Source organism: Anser cygnoides, chromosome 9, assembly GCF_040182565.1.
Source record: "Anser cygnoides isolate HZ-2024a breed goose chromosome 9, Taihu_goose_T2T_genome, whole genome shotgun sequence".
Classification (NCBI taxonomy): Eukaryota; Metazoa; Chordata; class Aves; order Anseriformes; family Anatidae; genus Anser; species Anser cygnoides.
Window position 1 is genome coordinate 21,350,468 of NC_089881.1, and position 23,705 is coordinate 21,374,172.

The 23,705-nt window shown below is 40.8% G+C and overlaps 1 protein-coding gene and 1 long non-coding RNA gene across 10 annotated transcripts in view; one reads left to right on the forward strand and one right to left on the reverse strand.

Annotated features, from left to right (window-relative positions):
* Positions 1-23,705, forward strand: part of SPATA16 (spermatogenesis associated 16) — a 95,519-nt gene that overhangs the window by 28,510 nt on the left and 43,304 nt on the right. For all 7 annotated transcript variants that reach the window (XR_010833439.1, XM_067002009.1, XM_067002008.1 and 4 more), the window contains exons 3-4: positions 5,974-6,119; positions 16,365-16,454. Coding sequence is in view for 6 of the 7 variants with exons in the window: in XM_067002009.1 (XP_066858110.1) it covers positions 5,974-6,119; positions 16,365-16,454 (236 nt within the window). In the remaining variant the exon portion in view is untranslated. The remainder of the gene's footprint in view (positions 1-5,973; positions 6,120-16,364; positions 16,455-23,705) is intronic.
* Positions 1,067-22,885, reverse strand: LOC136791422 (uncharacterized). Of its 3 annotated transcripts, none has more exons than XR_010833441.1 (3): positions 22,585-22,885; positions 2,127-2,238; positions 1,067-1,264 (listed from the first exon to the last, which is right to left on the reverse strand). It is a non-coding gene; the product is annotated as an uncharacterized lncRNA (long non-coding RNA). The 3 variants fall into 3 exon arrangements; XR_010833443.1 differs by lacking the exon at positions 22,585-22,885 and adding an exon at positions 16,679-17,336; XR_010833442.1 differs by lacking the exon at positions 22,585-22,885 and adding an exon at positions 6,266-7,428.

Here is a 23,705-nt window from a genome sequence, read left to right on the forward strand (position 1 = left end):
AGCACAAACTAAAATGCTATATCCTCTGAATTTTGTGCACACTTGAAGTCTTAATTTTGCAATTAGGTTTGGGCTTCTTTAATGTTCTGCCCCACATGGTCACCAAATCCCTTTCACACACCTGCGATTACTGCGGAGACACCTGAAACATACGCTGGTTATAGCTGAAGAAGGAATTTAAGCCTAGACATAGAGAGGGCTCCAGATAAACCCAGCGGAGATGTGGGGAGAGCAGGCTGAGTCCCACCGTGAGGCCTGTGAAGTTCATCTGGTGCTGCTCACCAGACTCACTCTTTTCTGGCAGACAGTGTTTTCTGGATAGAAATAAGGATCATTTCTCGAATCTTGGCATATCTGAGGTATATCTGGCTCTCTGCCAGTACTGTGTAACCAATAATATCCCCTAGATAGCAAATATGCCCTGCGCACACATTACTGTTTCAAAATCTAGTGCTAACTCTGCATAAAGCAGCTAATATGCCAGAAATATCATATGTACATATTATTTGAAAAATCCATTGCAGAGCACATTGCAGAAGCTTAGTAAATTTAGTTCTTCCTACCTGACATCTACATTCAGATTTAGTAGTGAATTATATTTTTTCAATATGCTTTTAGAGAGTTATTTACACAAATCTCATTAACAATAAAGACAGAGGTTTTATATACAATTCCTGCTCTGCTGACTGAAATTACATACCAAGATGTCAGTATGACTTTGAATAGAAGCCGGAAAGTTATGCTGCATGAAATCATATATTTGAGAGCAAACCCTCTCTCTTTTTATTCCCCATGCTTAATTTTTTTTTATTTTTCCCCCATGGAGACAAAACTATCATTACCTAGTTCTTTGTTATACTGGTTTTCTGCAGGATTTTTCATAGTGCTTAATAGTTGTAAGGACTGGAATACACAGCAGCATACAAAAAGTGGTTTGTTTTCAGCCTGATGTGGGGCTTGCAATCAGATTTCAAAAGTTATTTTCAGAAGTAGCCTTCCTTAGCAGACATTTTCTGGGATGCAGTTAATGTTCAACTTGCCAGGTGCCTGATGTGCAATGCAGTGACGTTACCAGGCTGAGTACTTGGATTGCTCTGGAGTGAAGGCATCTGGTTAGGACTGTTGGCTAGTCAGAAGAAAAGACTCTAATTAAATATTTCTTGCCTTTTCAGGTTTGTCCCTCTGATTAGGCACTCTAAAATCACTCCAGGGAAATCCACAAAGTTATCTCTAAAACAGAGAGACATGATTAAACAGTCCTCTCCTGAAAAAAAAAAAAAAAAGAAAAAAAAATCAAGGCAATCAGCTCCAGCAAGGCCAGCAGGTTACTGCTACTGCTATATTCAAACTCGCCCTTAACCCTTTCATTCTGGCAGAAGAAAGCATGATTGATCTCAAAATTGCTGAAGAATGTCATTGAAACACACCATTTGACCAAATTTACTCATTTTCCCAGGCAGCTCCTGAGCTAAATTTGCTATCAGATATGTATCTATATCCACACACACACAGATAGATATGTATCAGGCATCTAATTCTTTTGAGCAAACCGTATAGTTATTTATCGAGAATCTAATTCCTTAAGACAACCTGTATTCCTGATTTGAATATACACCAAGCCTATAGCAGCAATTAGCAATCTGCTGCCTTTGCCAGTTTTGTACAGCTGAACCTTTCCCTTGCTTTCAGTGACACAGCTCTGGCAGCAAGGCATCACCGGAGCTCTAGCTTTATTTTTCCAAATAACACCCACACTGACACGCCACCTTCTAGACCAGCATTTCCACCGGTCTTTCACCAGAGCCATGGTGGGTTTGGGGGAATCTTTTCCTCTCTCTCATTAGCTAATGCCTGGGAGGTCTTTACTCATAAAATTTCTTTGCTTGCTACTGCCAGAATTAAAGCCTTAATTCCACAGCAAGATCTATGCTAAGTTCACCGTGTCGCAGACTTGTTTGGTGACCTTTGACAAAGTACTATATCACAAGCATTTATATGACCATGGTTTCAGCAACACAGTTATAGGCTCAAACACACTGAAAGAGAAACCTCCTTTATCAGTAAAAGTATAACATAATTAGTGTCAGTTCCCAATTAACAACAAAAAAATTGCAGATAGCACTTACATTCCTAATACCTCATTTAGGTAGATGGTAATTCTTTGAGTGGGATAACTTGGCAGACTTCTAAAGTTTGCATGCTCCGCGTACGCAAAACCTCCACTTGTAACAAGGGCTCCTATGAAAACAGATATATCCTTTGGCAGAATTTTTAAAATTCAATATTATTTCTGGAAAAACATTCCTGTCTACTGACGGGTACTCTCAGGTAAACTAAGTCTGCAAGTGAAAGATACTGTTACATTTGCTAGCTATGATAAAGGCTATGAAATGGTACCACTGCAGGTTTTTAACCCCAGATTGGCTTTAAAACTTCACATGTTTAAGTTGTTTTCTTCAATTTCATAGCATCTATAACCTTTTAGACATTGGCAAGATTTCTGCAGACCCAGAAGTGCACCAAAGTCTTAGTTAAAACGTACCCCCACATTTCCCAGCTTGGAATTAAAATCAAATTCAGTAACATAGCTCTGGGAAAAGAAACCCTCAATGGTAAAAAATTTAACTGCCTCTCCAAGCCTGCATCTATATTTGAATGTCCTTGTGACAAGACCTTCAGGTATTCAGAGGAGTGAGATGGAGCTGCTTTTACCTTTTATTTAAAGCAAGAACTCCAAAAACACTAACAGCCCTTTTGATCTTCAAAGGTAGTGTTACTGGACTGCAGACTGCAGCAGGACAAAGAAAACTCAGTGCTGCTGGGTGAGACATGAAAATTGCAAACAAATCTCCTCCCTGCTCATTATGTCTGTGCATGGCACAGCCTTTCTTCCCTTGCTCTCAGTCCAACACGTTCTCCCAAAATTACAACAATCTGTAGCTGCAGAGCTTCCTTTGGATCCCTAGGAAATTTTCCTTTTTCTCTTCCCCTTTGAAGCTCAGATGCAAGTCTTTCTAGAACTCTTCTCCACAACCCCATCTGTGCCTCCAGATCCCAGCTCGCTGTCTCTATCCCGCCTATATCCTTCCCTGAAAGCTTCCCCAGATGAGCTTTCTCAGGTGCTTCCAGGCACTGTCTTTGCCTCACCTCCCAGAGCCCTTCCTCTCATTCAGTATTCAGCAGCAGACAGGACAATGCAAGGAAACGATCTCTCCTGCTGCATAGTCAAGTGCTTTTAACAACAGGTCAGCAAAATACAGTAAAGGCTGAAGAAACAAGTACTAAAGTTTTAATTTCCCTCAGAACTTGATGCGTTTGTTGGGCAGCACTGAGGTGTTTTGCCCAACAAAAAGCTTTCACAGCACTGTCTATATCACTAGCAAAACCAGTCCCTTATACCACCACTGCCATTTAATTTATTGCACGTTTCACTTATAGAAGACACTAGGGCTATCTTGTATATTCATGACCTTTCTGCTAAGTACAAAAGGAGACATTTCTGTGAAATTAGGATGAATCTTGCTTTTGGTGCAAGCTGTTGTTTTTTGCATGGAACTAGTGTGAAGAAGCCCAACTCAAGCCCATAGATCAACAGCAGAAATGCTGCACAAAAATCCCTATGAGAGAATTTCTGATCTAAAACATAGACTGCTTAGATGGTCACAAACAGAAGCAAAACCCCTTGAAATATCGCTCTGATTTTGTGAGATTAAACACTGAGTTATTTGTTTGTTTGAACTGTTACTCTGAGATCACTCCGAGGAGACCTGGCAGAACCCAGTCTTCACTGTATTTAAAGATATTTGCTAAATCCTTATTTGTTTAGATATGGTTTACAGAGAGTGTCTTGCCTTTTGTCAAAGATAACTGAGGGGTTACACAAGTCGAGACATAACTCCTCATATCAGCAGGAAGAATCAAGGAAACTCTGAATTGTGGCACTTTATACTGAAGGGATCCTTAAATGATTCTTTTCTTCTCACAATCCTTCAAGAACTTGAAAGTCAAGGGAGTAGCCTCAAAGCTCTAATTCCCATAAATTTAACAGAGGTCACAGCATGGCCAATTCAGCTGAAAAGTGTTATTACAAAAAAACTTGATGATACTTTTATGTTCACTGATGTGAACATAATTCTCTGTGTCTTTTAGGTACATATAGCATGCCTTACCCCTAGAGACACTTCAGCAGATATATATGGTACCATGAGCAAAGTTAAAAGTGATGAATTCTCTGATTTATAACTTCTACTGATAACAAGATGATAGAAAATCTTAAACGTATGGGTGTTATTATATACACTGTGTAACTTCACAGCAGAGAGGAGATGTGGGAGAAAAAAAAAAGGATATTTATCACACCTGAACTAGGGGGACACTTTGTTGAATGACCCTTGACTGAGAAGAATTGAGCTGATCTCTAACCAATGCACAAAATCCTAAAGATGGGGTTAGCTTTGTAGGTGCTAAGACTGGATGTGGGTCTGTAATCCTTTCTGCTTTGAAGGATTCCGTGCAGGAGGAAAGATGCATATGTAGATGAGCTTTTTTCTTGGCGGATTTAATCTTCTAAAGAGATCTCAACTGCTGAGTTGACCTTGCACCTCATAAAGATCAGCCACTGGATGTTAACTAAGAAGCGACAAGAAACTAATTAGTGTAACTAAACTTCTCAGTGCTGAGGAGCTAGACAAGCAGGCTATATCCTCCTTCTTCCATTTTAAAGCTTTGGTGACTGGCAGAAATGGACTCAAGCACGAGTCCCTTGGTTATACACCATTTTTAAAGCAGAGGCTGCATTTATCCCCAGCAGCCTGCAGCTGCAGAGCAGTGCTGTCAGGGTCCTCAGCACCAGTCTGCATGTGATCTGAGAGATTAAGCACATGACCTAGCCAAATATGAATGTGTTAATCTTCATTGGAAATCTGCTTTTAAAGTTGATTTGCAGTGAAGTCACTTAGGCAGATGAAATCATTGCACACTAAACAATCCTGTTAGAGATGTTTATCCAAGCAAAGGACATTCAATTGCATTTTCATTAGTAGCACTGTATCGTTATTGTCCTTAAAGACAAGGCTCTTAGACTTAATCTATTTGTTTACAGTTGTATCTAATTGCTTACAGTTGAATTTTCTTAAGAACTGAAAGCTAATTTTTAGTACTCTTGGGCATTACAAAATCAGGTTGCCTGAAGATTAACAAAGCACAAGAATTTGAGGATGAAAGGTGGTCCTGCCAAGTGTGGTAGCTCTGCCAGTGCTGAATATTCTCCAAATCTTTAATGAGTTGTGGGTTATCTAATTCTAATAATGCTCATTATGAAATAGACAGTGAATTTCTGATTAAATACTTTTCTGTGATGAACAACAGGTGATTCATCTATCAAGAAAAGTATTTTTTTCTAGAAAAATAGAAACTTTCTCTTTGCTAAATTCTATATGGCTTGAGAAGATGGGAAAGATGTTTGATCTCATCCTTCTATAGCAGCTTTCTGGAAGGAGAAGCCATCCATTTAATGAGGGGTGGAGATTCTTTGGGGCTTCTTTGACTTGCATCACTCTCTACTTTCCTAGCTGTAGGACTAAGGCAAAGTTCACCACTGGCTGTGCTGAAATAAGAAAATAGCTGTCTGAGACTCCTTCTTCAAACATAGTCTCAAGACGGCCACAGATTTTGGGAGCCTGGAGACAAGCCTTGGATTTTGAAAATGGGGAAAAATATAATCTCTTTCCTAACAGTGCTTTTTAGTTTTTTAGCTTATTATCTGCTCTTTTGACTACCCCTTCCAGGAAGATGCCATTACATTTTATGTTCACGTATACTTGTACTGATTGCTGTAGTGCTAACTGTAGTTAAGGTCAGGATATATTTTACTTAGAAGTCAGTTTTCTCCATTTATCAGTTACAAAATGCATTTCTATCTAACCAAAAAACATATTATAACTTTAGTAAACAATGCTTTTGTTTCTTGTAAAGCTTTGCAGTAAAGGTGCTGCTACAGGCAAACCCTTTGATTCATCTCCAGAAGATATTTCCAGTATTGCCAGTTTTATTGAGACAAAGCTTGTAACCTGCTACTTAAAACTGGGGAAGCCAGACCTTGCTCTGAATCATTCACACAGGTAAGAATAAAGATTGATTAGATAGGCTGCTAAGACTGGAAACAAAAAAAAATAAAATAAAAAATAAACAAATACTACGAATACATCTTGTGCGAGAAGAATCAGTCTAATAATCAGAATAGAGGAATCAATAAACCACTACTTACACGTCACTGATGCTTAGGACAGAATAATTCTCAGAATTTGAGGCATTAAGCTGCAATAGCCATGTATACATTTACTGCTTTGATGATGCAGTAGGTAAGGATATGCAGATGAGTCTCACAGATAGTTCAGGGCACCCTCAAGATGACGCTAGACAAATATAAACATACCCAGCATTATGTGGCCGTAATGATATTATGAGCTTTTGATCCTTTTCAGGCCAGATTAGGTCAGGGATGACTTGAAATTATTTTCATTAGATAATTCCTTCATGAGCTCAGTTGTGATCCACATCAAAGCCCGCACCACACCAACACATAAAGAAGCCAGAAACAAAGCTTGCACATGGTGGAGCTGAAAGTCCCATTAATTTCAAATGAGTTAGGATTTTGCTGGGTTTGTGCTGCCTTTAATTAGCATTCAGGCATAACGGTACTTTCTGTTAAGCGCATGCATGTCCTGCCAGCAGCATTTCATTACTAAGGTCTCTGTTCATTTCTTCCCTCGTACAAGATGTATTAGGATGGACACTGCAATTAGCGCAGGGTGAGTTTTCTCACACAATCATCTCAAATGAATGTAACTACAAAAGAGTAGTTACACCAAAAGAGGAACCGCATGCTTATGCCTAATTCACAGGAGACAGTGGCAAAGAACAATGCGCTGGAATAGCAATGTGACGCCGTCATGGCAGCAGGTTCGTTTATCTACAAGCAAACAAAGCCATGGGAAGCCTGAGAATCCTGACATAATTATGAGGTCTTCGTATCTCTTCCACACTCATCTCTACCCCTTTCCCAAGCACTTTTTGTCTACAAAGCCTACCTAGGGCCTATACACAACTTGGGGGTGTATCTTCAGACTAGCTCCAAGGACCATGCTAGGTTGATGCCCTGAATGCCCATGAGGGGCTGGAGCACATAAGGTGCACTTCAGGGCACGCCTATCAGGCATACAGCCCATACTCCTTTCAGGTGGAGTACTCTGTTAGGGGACCCGAAGCATAGGAAGTGGGGAAAACTGAGAGATTCCTGTTAAAAAACACACGCTACTCACACACACTAAAAAGACAACCACATTTTCTCATGGCTTCTCAAAGACCATGCTAGGAAAATAAGAAAAAAAAATAGAGACAAAATTCAACTGGACTCCCACTTCTGGAAAAAATGGTAACAATCTCTCTCTTTTCCTAACTGTGATTTCCACGAATGCTAGAATGAGAAGAGGTAGTGACCGCAGTACTATGGAAACTAAAACCTATTCTGACATGCTTTGGTTTCAATTGTCCTAAAACAGAAACCCTGACCTACAGAAACCACAATCTACTGTGAAAATAAATGCAGTCAGATAGGGATCACAGAAAAATCGAGGAGGGAAAATTTTTTCATTCTTCTTTTCTTACACATAATTATAACAATCTGTACTTAACATTGCGTTACATAGCACAAAGGAAAGTGGCAATCAGTAATGCCTATCTTCAATATAATTCATTTAATAACTTGCAGAATGGGAATAAATCTAATGACCATGTCTGTTACACTGTAAAATGCAGGAACTGATACACAGAGTATGCCAGTAAAAACTATTCTGAGATGTCATTTACATGAAGACAAAACCTGAAATATAATCAACAGCTATATTTTTCAAAAAGAATAAATAAATTCTCTCAGCTCTCCTACTAAAAATAGCTTACTGCCATCAGTTAAATAGTGCATATAGGATTTTTATTCCCATTGAGTTTTTATGTCATCACTACATTTTAATGGTTTGCTGGTAATCCTTTGGTATTAATCATGAATCCAAATTAAAATATTCATTTCTGCATTTATTTGCATTTACTGAACTATTCTTTCTTTAATTTCATGTAAATTTCACAGCTCCTGCATTCATTTCTGAAGCTTTATTAACCAAAAATCAGCTTTAATATTCTCATACATAGTTGTATCAAATATATATAAGTGGTTTTTGCTTGGAAGGAATCTTATGAAATACCACAACTAACTAGAAGAAAATTCCAGCAGCACAGTTATAAAAATGTTCAAGAACAAGCATCTGCATGGGGATAGCTTTCCCATTCTTAAAAAAGGAAAGGCAGTACATTTTCTGTCATCAGCTAGACGATAGGATCATTCTGTAGAGATCCTGTTTGAGAAGCAAAGTCTGGGTTCACCTGAAAACTGGCAATTGTGTCCTCGGGTTTCTTAATATCAAACTGTGAGGCTGCCTTTAGCATCGCTGGCCCAATTGACAGTACTGCTTGGGTTCTAAATATTTGTCAGGCTGATATAAAATATTTATTCTTTGTGATCAAACTATTAAAAGCACTTATCTGTCACAGCTCTGAAGAAACGTGCTATGGGTTGACCTCACCAAACAACATCTGTGGTAACATACTTGACCACCACTTTTCATCATAAGGATAGCCATCAAAACAATTCCTAACTTGCAGTCTGAAGCAATAAAATGAATCACACAATATTTACATGCCCTGTGGTCCTTTTGGCCCAGGCATTATGGCATACCAGGGTTTAATGATCTTAATAACCCCATATGGCTTGCTGAGAAATTAGATTTTCCCTTTGGTTGCAGAAGGCAATTTTCAATTATAGCAGATGGCGAAACAGTGAAGGTCTGAGAAGTCAAGAACTGACTAAGAAACCTCAGATTAGTACTTAGGCTTTATACTGCTCAGCCTAATGCCAGTGGTTGAATTTTTGCCCCAAATGAGAGTAATCTTGAAGCAGAGCATAGCATTTCAGCAGAGCAGTCCCTCATTTATGTCTGCTCTTCAGAGGGCCAGGCCCAACAGAGGAATCCATAAAGCTGCAGTTGCATGTGGAACAACAACCTGCGGTGCATCACGTACACAGCTCAGCAACTGTTAAGATTCAATTTTGTTCAGAATTGGAGAGAGCAATGCTGAACTCCAAGACAATTGAAGATGGAGGATCCTTCAAAACATGATATACATGACTTTCTCAATGAGACTCTATATCCCCTTATGGTTTCTTTGCTTATTTTGCTTTTTTCCTCCAAGCAATCTAAAATTAATCTATGTTGACACCATGTGACCTGCCATTTGCACATGGGAAAAAAAGCAGAGAACCTTTCTATTGGAAACATGATTTTCCCTGCAATACTTATGCTTCCTCAGCTGTTATGGTCCTCATGGCACACAAGATTTGAAGAATGACAGACACGTAGCTTGATCCAGTTCCATCACCATAGACTGGTGTTCACAGAGATCCTGTATATGGATTAAAGACTAGAAGATGTTGACGTTAACATCATCCACCCAGCAACAAGTGATAAAAAGCATTTTGATTCATCTCTGCCCACATTTGATCGCTCCCTTCCCAGTTGCTGGTGCCATTTCCTCTGGAAATAAGCTGCTCAGCCAGGGAACAGGGCTGCCTGCCACAACTCACCCCAATAGTCCTGCCATCACACCATCATAAGTCCACAGCTGGTGGTGGGAGGTGCTCTGGGAAGCGTCCCCATGAAGGACATTTGCAACCAGCCTCCACCCAGAGCAGCCCTGGGCTTCATTCCCTGCCCTTCTCCCCACAAACTCCACCTGGAAATCATGTAAGGGCCAAGGGGAGGAAGAGGAATTAGGCATTGCAACATATTTCACTAACAATGCCTCTAAGTAATGCCTGAAAATTGAGTTCATTATCATGAAGGATGCTGCATGGAGCTCTTCAAAATTCTTTGGGGGTTAGCAAGATTTTCCTGCATCCTTTTAGGCTGCTTCACAGCTCTGACCCACTGCCAGTATTCTCCCTCCCTTCCAGAAAGGCAATGCATAGGGAATGTAATAAATCTGTGAAGCTTTTCCTGCTCTGCCTTTTTATGTGTTCGATAGAAGGCAGAGCTCTCTAATGCCTCTTGCACAATTCATAGGGAGACACATGAAGTAGAAAATAGCACCTCTGTTAAGTAGTGCACGATTGCTTTAGTGATGACTTAACAGAGGGAATCTCTTAGGGAGGCACAGTGGGAAAAAAAAAAAAAAAAAGAAAAAGCCCTGGTGCAGCACAAGCCTTACAGATTTGATTCTAAATCCTCTACATTTTTCCCCATGACTTTTCAAACACTCTTAGACGGTTTAAAATAATTATTAACCATCAGGCTTTATGCAACATTTGTCAGAAAAAAAAATGTACCTCAAAACTTGGTCCTTGAATTATAGACAGGACAAATCAGGAGTCTTTAATCCAGATTACTGAATTTTTAGTCTGTAAACTCTGAATTAATCAGCTACTTCTTAATTCCCTATCTTCCTTATTTCGCAGCTTTAAACAGGACTGTATTAAAGTATGTAGAACAATGCAATCCTAGTGAAATATTAAGTAATAAAAAATAAATAATGCAACGATGCCATGATACAATGTAGTCAGTGGGCATTAAAAAGGAGAAAGAAGAAGAATTTAAGAAGAGCACAGATTTTTAGGTAAAAGTATAAAAAGAAGAAACATAATGGCTGATGCTGCTAATCTGTGGGAAGCCTGTAATGTAATGTATACTTTGCTCTAAACTACTCTCCTAATCACTTTACCTCCTCAGAAAAGGGAAGAGAAAGAGAAGAATTAGCAGCATCTAATTACTTCAGCAATTGTGTTAGGCATATTGCAATATACATAATAGATGAGATATTATTAATACAAAGCCATTCCATTGAGATTCTCTGGATAATATAAACCAGAAGTACTCTTAAAAAATAATTCCTTCTCATACCACATTTCAAATACTTCCACGTACTTCAACTTTGTGGGTTTTTTTTTTAATTAATTTCTCTGAATTCTCTGATTTCAACTCTCAATCCTATGTTATTTCTAGGTCAGTATATCAGCAGCATAGTTCCTATTTTATGTGCTGAGTCTTTCTTCATTGAGGTCAAAGGCTGTATTCGCCTTGACTTCGATAATGTTACATTGCAAAAACATTTATCTACACAATGTGTGGTGGGATCCTACTTATTCTTGCCTTGCAAGAAATATGGCTCCTCTTGGAAGGAAGAGTCCAGCAACACTAGACTGTTCTATAAATGCTGAGATGCACAACAGCAATCAGAAGAGTTGGTGGTCAAGAAAAGAAAATGGCATTTGTATAGCTAGGAACACGTTGTACAAACACAACAGGGAATGCAGAGTATCTCTGCTTGTGTTTAGATGCTTTAGGAGCCTTGAAACATGTTTTTCCTAAATATCTTTTTGTTCTGGACAGGAGAACATTCTCCTTTTTACTACCTTCACAGCCGAGGAATCGAGACCTGCATAGCACATTTATCTTATGCTTGCAATTCAAAGCAAATAGCTGCTGCAAAACCTTTTAGCATGGCAGGTATATTTCACTTTACTGGCAGTGAAAAGGTGGTGTGTGTGTGAAAGCTTTATTGGGATCCCTCATTTCCTCCCTTTCTATCTGCTCAGGTATGAAAACTTCATGAGATGCTTTCTTCTGTGCACTGAAGGTCCTTGTGTGTAGATGCCATAACCGCACTTCTGTTTGGTTGTACAAAAAAAAATCTGACTGCACTGACAGGTCAGATGTCCTTCAGTATCAGAGGTCCTATTCCTTGATTCACATAAGTCTGGTAGAGCCTCTCCTGCCTCTGTTTGTAGCTGTTGGTTTAGTTCAGTGGCGATGACTGTATTAGAAGGGATTCCTAATGAATTATCAGATTGCCACCAAAAAGACCCATCCTATTCTCTGCGAGGTTTGCCTCAACAGCCAGTCTTCAGTATAGCTACTCTTGTAACTACATCTGCTTAGTGGTCCTACCTTTGTTCACCAGCTTGTCTCTCTATATGACCGCTGTTATCCGATTTTGCTTATCACTCCTTCAAACAGGGTGGCCAGGGCAGGGCAGGGAGGGAAGGGTGCTCCTTCCCTTGGGAAAGAGGTCCCTGAGCACAGGGCGGGGTGGGCACAGTCACAGCCAGGCATCAGTGGTGCTGAGAAGAAAACATTCCTCTGGGCACAGAGGACACCTGTCCAGCTACTGAAAGACTGCAAACAAGCTTGGGAGAAAGGCTCTACCTCCCTCACATGAGCCTCCTTCACATGGCTCTCCTCACCGCAGCCACATTCCTTCTCCCTTTGCTCATTACTGGTAGCACTGAAACCACCAGAAGAAAACTGGATGGGAATACAAAGTAGACTGCAAGGAAATACACTGCCATAGGCTCCCCAAATAAAACTTCCCAAATCACAACGTAGCTGCACACACGAAGTGCAGAAAAATAGAGCGAGGTCGATTCCTGGCTACTGTAAGTTCAAGAATTTGTCTGTAGTAGAGCTGAACTCTTAAACCAGCTGGTGATCCAGCCCTTGGGATCACAGAACAGAGCACAGCAGATGCAAACAGCTGTAAGAATAGTACTACACTGCAGATAATATGCTACCTGCCATGTAGATGAAACAAGGGAGAAGAAGAAAGTTGAGCTTCAATCTAACTGTACAGCAGCCAGGATTTGTCAGGTTCATCTGTAAGCATATTGGGTCTGGACCACCAGCTATACTGATTGACAGTATTCACTGAAGATAAAAGCATTGTATTAGTCTACAGCAAGTGAATACATGGTTCTACTGAGTACTGGTTGACACGTTACTTGCTCTGACGTTGTATTTAATGCTGTGGTGAAGAACGCCTCAGCACCTCCATTTGTACAGTCACTGTACCAGTGACGTGTGGACATGCAACACAGCCCACTGCCGTGCTGAATGCTCTTACATCTCTCTGCACGGACATGTATATGGCTTTAGCACTGAATTTTTATTTCTGGTAAATCACTTAATTCCTCTCTAATAGTCAATTACAATTGACTATTAAAATGTATTTGTACACAAGACCACACCATATTGAAAGAAGACACGGACAACTAAGAAAAGGAAAAAGCCTCTGTCACTCTAATTTAACAAATAACATCTCGCACCTCTACTAACAAGCTAGCTTTTACTTCCAGTACTAGCAAGAAAAATGAGTTATCTGCTTCAGTAGTGAAGTGTATTTTTTCACTTGCTTCATCTATAGAATCATCTTGCTGACTTTTTCTTGGCCTATAAAGGCCAAGTACAAATGATGCAGTGGATTGTAGTAGAGGCACTTTTTCATGTCAGTCAGATTAGAGTTAAATCCCCGTTGCATTTGGGAAGGACTTCAACAGACAATGTATACCTTAGAGAAAAGGCAATGTAATTTCCAGCAGCCAGTTTTTATGTAGCGATCCGAGTTTCTTGCCGTACCTGTTTCCTTAATACTGGGCAGTAAGATTGAAAGAAACACCTGGAGAGAGAAAGTCACAGACTAATATGTGCATCTTTGATTCACATACTCCAATTGCTATGATGGGGAGAGAGTTGATGCCTTCTCCCCCCACTCCTTGCAGTTAGAAGATAATAGGACAAACACTGTATTATTTTTAAGAGAAGATGTCAAGATGAAAAAATGAAAATGTCAAAAAAGAGGCTGATATACAGCATTACTTAAGGACTGTTTTGTTGAGAAAAACTGACCAAATGATTTACGAAAGGCTTTTAACAGGGCAGTCTTTGGATTACAGTGAAGATGAAAAATAAATGAAAATCTATTTCAAGTTTACTTTAACCTAGTCATTTGACAGATGGGGGGCAAACCTGGCAAGAACACAAGTTTTAATCTTCAGATGTAGTGACTTTATTTGCAGTTTTGTGGATTAGAAATTCTCCCTGTGCAGAATAAGAGCTGCCCATTTTCAGACGTTTCTTGTTGAAGCGACTTTTCCTACCTGAAGATCCCTGAGAAGCACACGAATAGGAAGACCAAAGGACCGATGCTTCTGCTTACGGCACAAACCACCGCACACAGAGATCGTCCTGTGAGCTGCAGCCGGTGTGTCCACTGCCTTCTTCCCTGCCTCATTCTTCTGTCAAGCCCCCCTCTTGAAGCACATCCCTCCTAATTAATTACTGGATTAACCAGCCTAGTATCGAGACTGCCCATGGCTGGAGGTGGATCTTGGAGCACGGACTTGTTCTCAGTATGCACAGCCTGGCACATTGCTGCCTGGCCAGATGGGTCCCCCATCTGCTTCGATTTGAAGGAGAACTTCCTGGAATTAGGGTTTTCCTCTTAACCTTTGTTTGTATAATTCCTTTGCTTCTTATTTTCACTGTTTTTTTCCTTTGCACCAGAAGCATCTGAAATACGTCAGAGTCAGATTTAAATGCCAAAGGGAAAACTGCACAATTTTTGTGCACGCATGGCATTAATTGGCACTGTTCTGCATAAGGCTGCTAAACTGGAGCTGTATTGGTACAGCAAGGAAATCCTTTTGGGTAGAGAAGTCATCAGAAAGAAGTCAGCAGAAATCATTTCTAATGTATAGGCTACAGAGAACCTAGCAGACTGCCACATAGTCAAAGGTAGCTTTCTGATGTTTGCTCAAGCTATTAGAGCATGCTATATTTTTCAGTATAGAATTTATAGATCAAGAGAAGCAGTTCATCTTTCTCAGACTAGTAAAAAAATCAAGATGGAAATCTGATACCTAATTCTTTGAAAATCTGCTACAGTTCTATATTTATTATAAGCCTATCACAGTACATCCTGCTCAAAGACTTACAGGAAAATGTGTTGCTAACTACCAGGGAATTATTGATTTTTTAATTTTTGCCCTCATAGTGCTATTGCTTGGCTGTGGTAGAACCACTAACTTGAAGAAAAAAGGAAAAAAAAATCAATATTACTATTATCAACTGTTGACTACAGTTTACAGCAGCAATAATCTCCTTTAAAATAGCTTGCAGAAGTACCAGTCGTCATCTAAGTAAGGTATTACTGCTTTGGTCAAATCATTAAATGATGACAGTATTTGATCTTGTGATGATTTCTTTTTGGTTAAGTTTTGGTGACCATTAGTATTTTCTGAACTTCAGACCTGAACCATATTTGGCTGAGAACCGCCCCCCCCCCCTCGTTTGCTGTTGTCATTATTGTTTTGTTACTGATAGGAGTGACTCGTTTACCCCGTTAACATAAGTGGGTTAACATCCAGTGTTGTTTTGTATGCTAGATTTTAGTGCACTAAAAGTAACGTGCTTCCCATCATTAAGATCTGCACTTCCTTCAGCTGTGCACAAGCCGTGCACAAACTACAGGTAGCACTCAATGAAGGCATTGGAATCCAAAACAACAACTAAGCTTCGGACAGCTTTAAGCAATGTGCACGGAGATGTTTTAAGGGAACATAGAAGTCATCTTTGTAATAGAAGGCAAAGCATTAATCTCTTTGTTGATGTGGTAAGCTGTTATTAAATACTTTATAAAACATGTAAATAATGACAAATATTTAATGTTGCATCTTAGAACATGCTTTATGTACCTTTTCTCCAAACACTGGGAAAAGCGCTGACCAGAGTAGCAGTCACATGTTGGAGATCTCACAAGCAGAACTAATTAGATGTAGATGGAGCTGTCATGCTTGCCCTTCCCCTGCTTATACCAGAAGGATACCCTGCCTGCCAATCTAACCACTTGGCTTATGCTATTTTTACCTTTACATCCTTTTCTGGTATTGACTTAAAGCCTATAATTTGTTAGCTAAAGTTAAGGGTATAAGAAGCATGCCGAGGTCCACTCACTTAGAGCCTATCATTGATACTGAAAATATTTAAAAATCTAAGTTAGCATTACAATGAATTGTAAATGCATAGTGTTTCCAAGAAGACAGGTCACAGAACTTCCACTCGTGTTTCTGGAGGTAGGGGGTTAACAAGAAGTTTTACTGTGGCACTTTTACTTATGTTATGCTCAAGCTAAAGGCAATATAGCATATTACAACAGGAACTTTTTTTAAAAAGTGTTTCCATAACAATACACAGAACCCTAATGAAACTGCATTTATAAATATAACCTCAATAAAAATTTTAATAATGCTTGTTGTCACAGTTGTCAAGAGAGAAAATGATAGTTCATATTACATTTGAGGCATACAGAGTGACTGTTGAGATGTGTAGAAGCATATAGTGGATTCATCTTAGTCAGTTTGTTTATTAGTGGCTTTTAATGATTTAAGAATTTGAGATCTAAACTTGCCCATCTCTTATCTTTTAAAGGAGCATTTTTCTGAACCCAGCCTATTTCCGGAATCACCTGCGTCAAGCTGCCGTGTTTAGGTGCTTAGAGAGATACTCTGAAGCTGCAAGGTACTCTGGCACTCGTGGATTTATAATGGTTTCTCCACATCTCTTTCATTCCAGCTCTCAGTAGTAAGGTTATCATCATATACCCAAGCTTTTAAAAGTCAGTGGGAGCTTTGTGTATATGATCTCACATGCAGCAGAGCTCCAGTCCTCCCAGTCACAGTAACATGAATAATCCCAATTACGTCCCTGGTTGCAGTTAGACTAGTGCATATAGGAGTACTTACTCTCAGGTGTAGGGGTGAGCCCTGGTCGGGTCCCTGGACTGCACTGGGGCAAAAGCTACATGCACACAAGCATCTTCTACTTCCTGCTTTCCTTGTACCTTGGGCAGAAGCTCAAGTGTGTTCTGAGCAGATTTAAAAAAAAAAAGTCAAGATCTCAATGTACACTGTGATATGCTGCAAAATTTAGCCTGGGTGCAGCTGATGAGACTGCTGGTGTGAACAGAAACTGCTGGCAGGAGAAAATTCTGCAAGAGGAAGCTCTGCTTGCATGCATGCATTACACTGCCAAAAACTAAAAGTTTCAACACGCAACAGAAGTCTTTAAACCACTGAACATGCTTAAATGAAAGAAATGCACAGGGAAATGCAATGGCAGCTTGCTATGTATCATCATTACTACTAACATTAGATACTTACAGAGGACTGTTCAGCTGAAGACCACAAGGTATAGCACAAAAATATTTCACAAATCATTAGCTAACTAATGGTAGAACAGTCAACGTGAATTAGGCAAGAGGCTGAAAGGGTCACATTACTTATCATTTAAAATATACACTAGTGGTAGAACCCTGAAGCTATTAAAATAGCAGGAAAAAAGTTTGAATGAGAAGTGGAAAAACACTTTATCAAAGGAGAGTTGCAGAAAGGATTTGGGAAGATGAACACCAATTTTCTGTGCTGGACTTCAGCCAAAAAAAAAAGCAAACACAAAAACAGGAACAAACAGTTTCCTTCTGCAGGACAGCATCAAGAGTGTGTCAAAATAAACTGCATTGGATTTCACATGCCAGGATGAGGAGAATACATCAGTTCTTCAAGACAATGAAATTTTTGCTAATTTCTTTGGAAATACTAATTCAGATGAACCTGGAATACTTCACTTACTGTAAATTCCACAAAAAAAAAAAAGAAAAAAACTTTTCAAACAAACCCCTTTCAAACTAAGGAATAGAGACATTTTGTTCAAAAACACTGCAGCATTGTGATATTTCCCAGATCTACTTTTATATTTCCCAGGTCTCCTTTTATATAGCACTGATCAGAGTCTCTTCTTCCCAAAAACCTTGTTGTGGTGTTGATTCAGAGAGAAATTGTTATCTACACAGTCATCAACAACTGAGGTGCACTGATCAGACAGACGTTTTAGGGCGGTGTTAGCAGAGTATGTTGTTTTGAGACAGATAGGGAGGGAATCCTGTTCAGGATGCTGTCAAACGCAAAGGTTCACTAGTATCCTGACAGGTGAAATACAAGATGATTTGGTTTTGTTTGTACGTTGGTTGGTGTTTTTTCTCCCCTTGAAGTCAGGCTGAGGATTTAAAAAAAAAGTTGTGTTTTTTTTTTTTAAAAAAAAACACATTTTCAGAAACTGGTATTTCATAAGAAAAAATACCTAAAAATGCCTACATTTAAAAAGACAGTATGAACCAAGGCGTTCATAAATATGATTTCAAAACTGAAGAAAATTGTGGTTGGTGTTACTGCAGATAAGCAATCAGTAAGTTTACTACATCAGCAGGCAAAAGGGATCTGTGTCAGCCTTTTTTTCCCCATATTGAGATGCTTTCAGGAAACTAGATGATTTTAAATGAGATTATGTATTCTGTAAAGGAGAGGAACATTCTGACAGACTGAATCCAGAGCGGTTCCAAAACGCAGCGACTATAGCAGCATTCAGAGTTTAGCCTAGTTTAACGTAGTGTTATAGCAACTGTGCAGAGCTGCTTTTGCAGGTTGTGTTAAACTAAGCTTAGCACCACTTATGGCATCTCATTGGAGTCACTGGTCTTAGTCAAGCCCCATTAGAGGTGCAGCATGCACTCTGCCCGTTACAGACATTTGGTTGCATTTTCTGGAAATATGAACTTGGTTTTTTTTTAAATCATAACCTGTCATTTATTTCTGCTTGCTATTTGAGTATTCCTTGCCTTTCTATCCCCAGCATGTGTTTAAATCACTGTATACTCTGTTAAATACACCCAGAACACCGTATGGGTATGTGAACAGGAGGGGTTCGTTGTAAACTGTACTGCTTGGCACAAACAGCACAGATAATGACATTTAACTCAGCCTGCCTATCAAGCTGAGATCCCCTGAGATTTCATCTCTGAGGATATACCAGACCAAATTATTTGGTTCAGAGAAAGTCAAAAGTTAGAGTAAGGTCAACTGTAATGTAAGCACCTCCCAAGTTTCTCTGCGTGTAACTTTCACTAGTGCTTGTCAGCCCACAGAAAACACATGAAGGAGTTTGAATGCAAGGACATCTGAGTTAGTATAAGGCAACTGATATGCCCACAACTGCATCACTCCTGAATTTTGTTGACTGCATAGCAATCCTTCAGGGTAGTGCTGTAATAGGGTGCTACCATGTAGAGTGCACCCTAAGGCCATTTGGTATTGTAAAGCAGTCCTAGAAGCACCATGCGGGGTCAGAGCATCTGCAAATGATGAATTCTAAAGTGGTGCAGCCACTTTCACCGAGGTGTCAGCTAGTAAATATATTTATCCTCTATTGTTCGGAGACTGCTCTTGACAAGCACAGTAAAGATTTAAACCTCAGAAGGGAGTAAACCTATTTCAGCTGAAAGACCATCTTGGCCTTTGAACAAATGGGCATAAATTCATTATACATAAATTTAGTCTGGAAGTTACCTAGAAGTTTTAGACATTACAAGGCATTTAGGCTCAGGATCATCCTCGATAGCAGCAACTGAAAGTACCCTGGCAAAGGATACAGAGTCACAGCTGATCAGAAGCTCACTTAATAACCAGAATGGAAAGTTCAGAGAAGGGTTCTGGGCTCACTTCTATAACAAGGAAGAGAAAAGGCTCTTGGAGAAGGCTGAGGGGGCCCCACCTTGCTGGGGATGGAAAGTCAGCTTCCTTAAGGAAAGATGAGACAAGGGATGTGTATATGCAAGGGGACATGCAAGCCACAGAACAGCCTGGGAAGTCCATACTAGTCCCAAGGACAGAGGAGCCAAACCATGGGCTGTTCTCAAGGGTAAGAGTGCTAGAAAGGGGACAGACACCCAAGGGTGACCCTCAAAGCTCCTGGGGAAGGAGGCATCAGAGCCTGCACATTCTCCAAGTCCCGAGCCTGGAGGGCTGTGACCCCACAGCTGCCTGTCACACATCTGCAGTGAGAGGTCTGACCAGATGAGCAACAAGGCATGAAAGCAATTTTTCTTTCTCACACAGATAGTGCAGCCTATTGCTGACACTGAAACAGTAGTAAGGTGAAGATTTGTAACTTACAGGAAAAGCTGGCTGCCTATTTGCTTTGAATCTGAAGTTTAAACTACAGAAGGGATTTTGCCCCTTTTTATCATTAAGCCGTATAGCTCTCATCTTTCTGCTAATCAAATCGCTGTGCTGATTTAACAGTGTCACTGTGTTCTGTGAAAAGCTTAAGATAGCTCTTTTATCACCAGCTAGAACACTAGTGACTTGAAATTAGTTGTATACATGTAGGGGAAAACAGACTGTCTGTCCCTCTGCCAGAACAAACAACTCATCTTCATCTGACTGCACAGAGTAGGGGTAAGCAATCCTTAAGGAGGAAGGAGCTTTAGGATCTGAATAGCTGCAGCAGGGCTGACTCAGCTTTTTGACATTCCTATTCAAGAAAAACCTATATAATCCCACCAGCTGTGAAGCGAACCAGGTCTGCAAGGAGCAGACCTCAGCCCTCTGTATGACTCCAGTTGCCGTTTCAGTCAGAACTGACAAGGCAGTGGGTAAAGCTGCACAGTTCGGGTTAGTTGGTATGTTCAGCTTCTCTTCACAAAAGCTGCACAGTTCGGGTTAGTTGGTATGTTCAGCTTCTCTTCACAGAGCCGGCGGTGGCACGAAGGCCCACCCTGGGCTGGGGATGTGAGCTGAGGGAGCAGGCCCGTCCACCTTTCAACCCTGACTGGGCCCGCTCCTGGAAGAACAGGGGAAAGTTCATATTACTTCCCCATCCTAATTGTTTCCACTTTTCCTCAACAGAAATAAACAAAAGGAAAAATTCTATAGAAAGAAAATAAAAACCATTGGTTGTCATAGAAACACCAACACAGAGGGAACTCCCCCAGCCGGGGCAGGGGAACTCAGCGCAGGCCCCAGCAATGGTGGGTGCCCCACATGTGGCTGTGTGGGGTCAGGCAGCAACGAACCCCCCATGGCCACCTTCAGCAGCTCTCTTGAGGAGAAGGGGCCCTCCACTGTTGGCCAGGGCATTGCACAGGCAGCGCCCCTGGGCCAGGGGTCAGCAGGGAATTGGGTCTGGTTGCCCCCACACCAAGCCACCCGAGCTGTCCTGTGGGATTCGTGGCCAGCCATGTCCCCAGGGCGACGTTGCAAATGGCACACCTCATAAATTGCGTCTAGGAAAGCAGCTTTGACAAGTGCTAGGATCAGTCAAAGCCCAAAGGAAAGCCCATACTGCCTATTATTTAATTTGACACCAACATATGAGGTTAGCCTCTGTCTAGAACTACTGGCCGTTATTTCTGCACCGCACACATTATTCTTTATCACTTGAGACTGTCCAGGTGTCAAACAACAGTGTACTCTGGCAGGCAGTCACATCAGGGACAGGAGGCAGCCTCCACACCAGTTTTTCCACGATCACTGCCGCCTGCTAGAAGTAAATACAAACACTGACAACAGCACAAGGCACATCCCCAAGCCAGGGAGCATGAGGTGCAAAGAGATACACGAGAGCAGAGCACCAGCTAGAGCGCAGAACAAGCACAGTCCTCGTCCCTCAGAGTTTCATCGTATTTCTGTCATCAAGCAATTCATCCCAGTTACCCCATCCCTTCCCAAAACGTCTCTACCATGAAGCTACCACAGCATCAGGGCCTCCACAGCTCCAGTGATCTGTGCAGCATGTCCATGCTCACTGCTGCTTGTTTCGTGCCCAGTCACACAGCATGAGATCTTGCTGTGCTTAGCACCCTGTTGTCTTGAGCATCCCCCACCATTTTAAGAGACCTCTCCTTTCCCCGTGTTTCGCACAGTTTTTCTCAGCTCACATCTGCAGAGCATTCTCTGTGTCCTTACATGGCAGCTACCCTTAAATAGGAAACATTCGTTATCACGGTACAGCAGTCTTAAGACAATGCAGAAAGTTGTTATCTGCATGCAGCCACCAGACAGATAATGATACTTATAATAAATATATTCTAAATGCAGGTGCCATTTTCCTTGCAGGAAACATTCCTACTTTCTGGCAATGGGCTAGTGACCCAGAGACTTCAGACTCATTCCCAGCAAGCATACTCTATCGCCAACCTGGAAGGGTTTGGCAGGACAAAAAGTTTTATAGCAGCTTCCCAACATGTTTAAGGTTCACTGGTAAAATGTTTAAAAGTGAGTTTTAGTGAGTTCTGTGCAGGAGTTAGCAATGTTAAGGCATTATACACAGATAGCAGAGGGATTGACACAATTCCTTTTCCCCCATTTGGAGGCAAGGTCATATATAGCTAAATCCTCACATCACTTATTTCCTTCCTGCTCAGTATTCTATAGTTCTGTTTCTCTCTCATCTAATGGTTTTCATGTATCTCCATAAACCTCAAAATAACAACCTTACATTTATTTAAGACATAGAGATGTTTAAAAAATAACTTCTATTGTTGTCCACTTTTCAAACAGGACAATCGCTTTACAATAACTACTTCCTCCTTATTCCAGCTAAAAACATCATTTTCCCTTTCTAATCCCAGAAAAAGGTGAGAAAAAGTCATCCAGAAGAGTTGTTTATTTTCTCCCATAATCTAATACTGAGCCTCAGATACAAGATAGATCTCAAATACCCAGGTGTTTCCACCAGAGATGATCTTAACAGGAATGTTAAAGTTCCTGTTAAATTAGAAAGAAGAGGAGTGGTGGGGAAGAACATACACACTTACCACTTCCAAGCAGTAGCTCTGCACACTACCAATGCCACATGGCTCTGGCTGAGGCCTTCTATTAGTACCACTTACTGCAGACCAGGTGAGATCACTTGAAGTAGGGAGCAAAGGCAATTTTCTGCCACTTATCAGCCTCCTGATCTGAGCAGCAATTGGGGCTGAATAGCATAGAAGAGTGAAAGTTACTGTAACATGCATAGGCTGTGATTATTCCTAAGGCTCTGCCGTCTGCAGAGAGCTCCTCTCCCCCTCAGGGTTCCCTTCCTTTCTGAGAAGCTCAGGGGGAGCAATGGAGGCCCAAGGAGCTGACCTTGAGCCTTGCCCTTTTGTTTTTCCACTGTTTACAGTGGTAAACTAGGACACATCTGTTTAGCAACGATGCTAACTTCTTGTCTTCTTTGGAAACATGACACTTTGGTGCGTTCCAGAACAGCGTCCGCACCATCCATTTTCTTGTCACAGACTTGCATGGCCGCTGCAAAGGATTTGGCTGCACACTCGCTGTTAGTGTCAGCAGCTGTCAGGCAGCAAAAGCCACCTTTGACGCTTTTATTATAAGGCCTATACATTTCTGTAGATGGGCTGAGGAAGACAGTTTGAGATCTGTGGTGTGCTGTTCACTTGCACATATGGAAATATATCTTATTGTTCTGCACCACCAAGTGGCCAGATTGAGCAGATATTGCAAGACACCTTTTGATCCAGTCTTACTACATTAACACAGATGGGTTTGGTAGCGCTAAGTGTTTGGTTTCTGTAAACAAGAGGTCAATATTTCTGAATATCACTTGAAGTGATTGTGTAGAAAGAGAATGCATGTATCTGTTCTTTGCTGATAGATTTCAATACCAGTATATTTCAGAACTGTAAAAATAAAAGATGGCATTTCATCCAGAAAAAAATGCGTTGCGTGACGTACATGGGAGATATTTTCCCTTTCTTTTGTACCTTGTGTTTCTGGTGCTCTGGAAAGTTCAAAGTTGAACCCTTGAGAGGTACAAATCAGAGTGAGGTCTGTTGCTGGCCAATTTCACCAGTCCAAAGTCTGCACTCAATGGATCAGCAGACCTCAACTGACCTGGTCCACAGCCTCTTACTGCCCAGCTCTTCACAAGTGC